Source organism: Bison bison, unplaced genomic scaffold, assembly GCF_000754665.1.
Source record: "Bison bison bison isolate TAMUID 2011002044 unplaced genomic scaffold, Bison_UMD1.0 scf7180017853099, whole genome shotgun sequence".
NCBI lineage: Eukaryota > Metazoa > Chordata > Mammalia > Artiodactyla > Bovidae > Bison > Bison bison.
In genome coordinates, this window is record NW_011483672.1 from 5,118 (window position 1) to 6,583 (window position 1,466).

The window sequence follows — 1,466 nt, forward strand, 5'->3', positions numbered from 1 at the left end:
CATGGCAGGACCCAGGGAAACCAGGGGTGGGGCTCAACGGCAGAGGCCTGGCATGGAAGCCCCCACTTCCCTGCCTATTGGACTTGTTTCTGAGCACAGGTTGAGTCACACTAGGACCCTCCCTCAAAACTGATGTTCTGCAATGGGTTGGGGTTCTATATGTATAGGTGGGAAGAAGAGCCCACCAAGTACAGCTCAGTCACCTCATTTCTTCCCCACAGCAGCCCTGTGAGACAAGTGTTTTCCCATGAAAAGATCAAGTCTTAAGCAAGTGTATCTGTAATAATTGCCAGTTTTATTCCTCTGGCTAAGAGATCCAGAGGTATTTTGAGGTTTACATTTTTTCAATAGTTCTTTCATCAAGATTTTAAGTGCCCCCATTGCCCTTATAAGCTGGTTGCAAATTATTTGATTGACTCTTAATTAATAAAAAAACTTTAATTCTCTTTGTGTGTGTGATGTGTTCATTAAAAAATACATATAAGCAAAAAAAAACAGCACGCAGAAACAAGCACAGTTAGATTTCTGATATATGCGTGTATGTATATACACGCGCGCACACACACACAATTTGAGACTTTCTCCTACATATGTGAGCTGGTACTAAATATGCTGCTTTGTAACCTGTTATGTTTTACTTTACAATATGAAATGAACATATTTTCATGCATATGTGTGAAATTTCCCAATCCAAAAACAGACCTAGAGAATGTGTCAAAATACAAAATGCAGATGCTGAAAACAAGGAAACTATACCTAAAACAAAACTCCACCAGATGATTAAAAGTAAAGCAAAAGTCACAGATACATCAGAAAATGCTAACAGAAAGCTGGGGCAAGATTTTAATATCGGACAAAAAAAGAATTCAAGGCCTAAAGCACACGGGATAAGGACGGCTGCGTGAATGTCTTTGCTTCCAATGCATCATCACAAACTTGTTTCTTACTCTTCTTATCTCTTCCCTAAGCCTTTCCAACTCATCTGCTCCTCTTATCATTTCTTCAGGGTCCAAATGCCTAACAGGAGAGTCCTCTTTATATCCCTGACCAGGCTGAGTCAGCCCTCCTCTAAGGTTTCCTTCTGCTTCCTGGCTTACACCTTCTTCAGAAGGTTGAGGATTTCCTTCTGCCTCCTGTGGTACAGCTTCCAAAGGGCGGTCTTCCTCAGCCTTTGGCATGTTCTGTGGTTTTCTTTCATTTTCTCCACAAGATTTTTGCATGTTGAGTATTTTTCGATTTCCTTTTTGAATAAATTAACCCTGGAAAACAAAGGAACAAAACAACTAGATGCCAGGCAAATGAACCAGCACCTAGAGCATGGGTTTCCATAGAGACTGGCTTCTTCTCATTTAGGTCTCTTAACTGTCAAAGTTTTCCAACTAGAAAAGGCTAGATCCTCAGGCTCTGAACTCCCCTGGCTCCTCCCCTCTCTCCCCCTCCTCACCCTCCCCCTCCCGCTCCAGCTC

At 42.1% G+C, this 1,466-nt stretch overlaps 1 protein-coding gene across 1 annotated transcript; it reads right to left on the reverse strand.

Annotated features, from left to right (window-relative positions):
• Positions 1-274: 274 nt before the first annotated feature.
• TCEAL8 (transcription elongation factor A (SII)-like 8) lies at positions 275-1,280 on the reverse strand. The gene has a single exon (XM_010853320.1). The coding sequence runs from the start codon at positions 1,218-1,220 to the stop codon at positions 867-869; it is 354 nt and encodes a 117-aa protein (XP_010851622.1). The 5' UTR covers positions 1,221-1,280; the 3' UTR covers positions 275-866.
• Positions 1,281-1,466: the final 186 nt, after the last annotated feature.

Bases quoted from the DNA above. Each gene is read 5' to 3' on its own strand.
- TCEAL8 (XM_010853320.1), bottom strand. From the start codon at position 1,220: ATGCAAAAATCTTGTGGAGAAAATGAAAGAAAACCACAGAACATGCCA.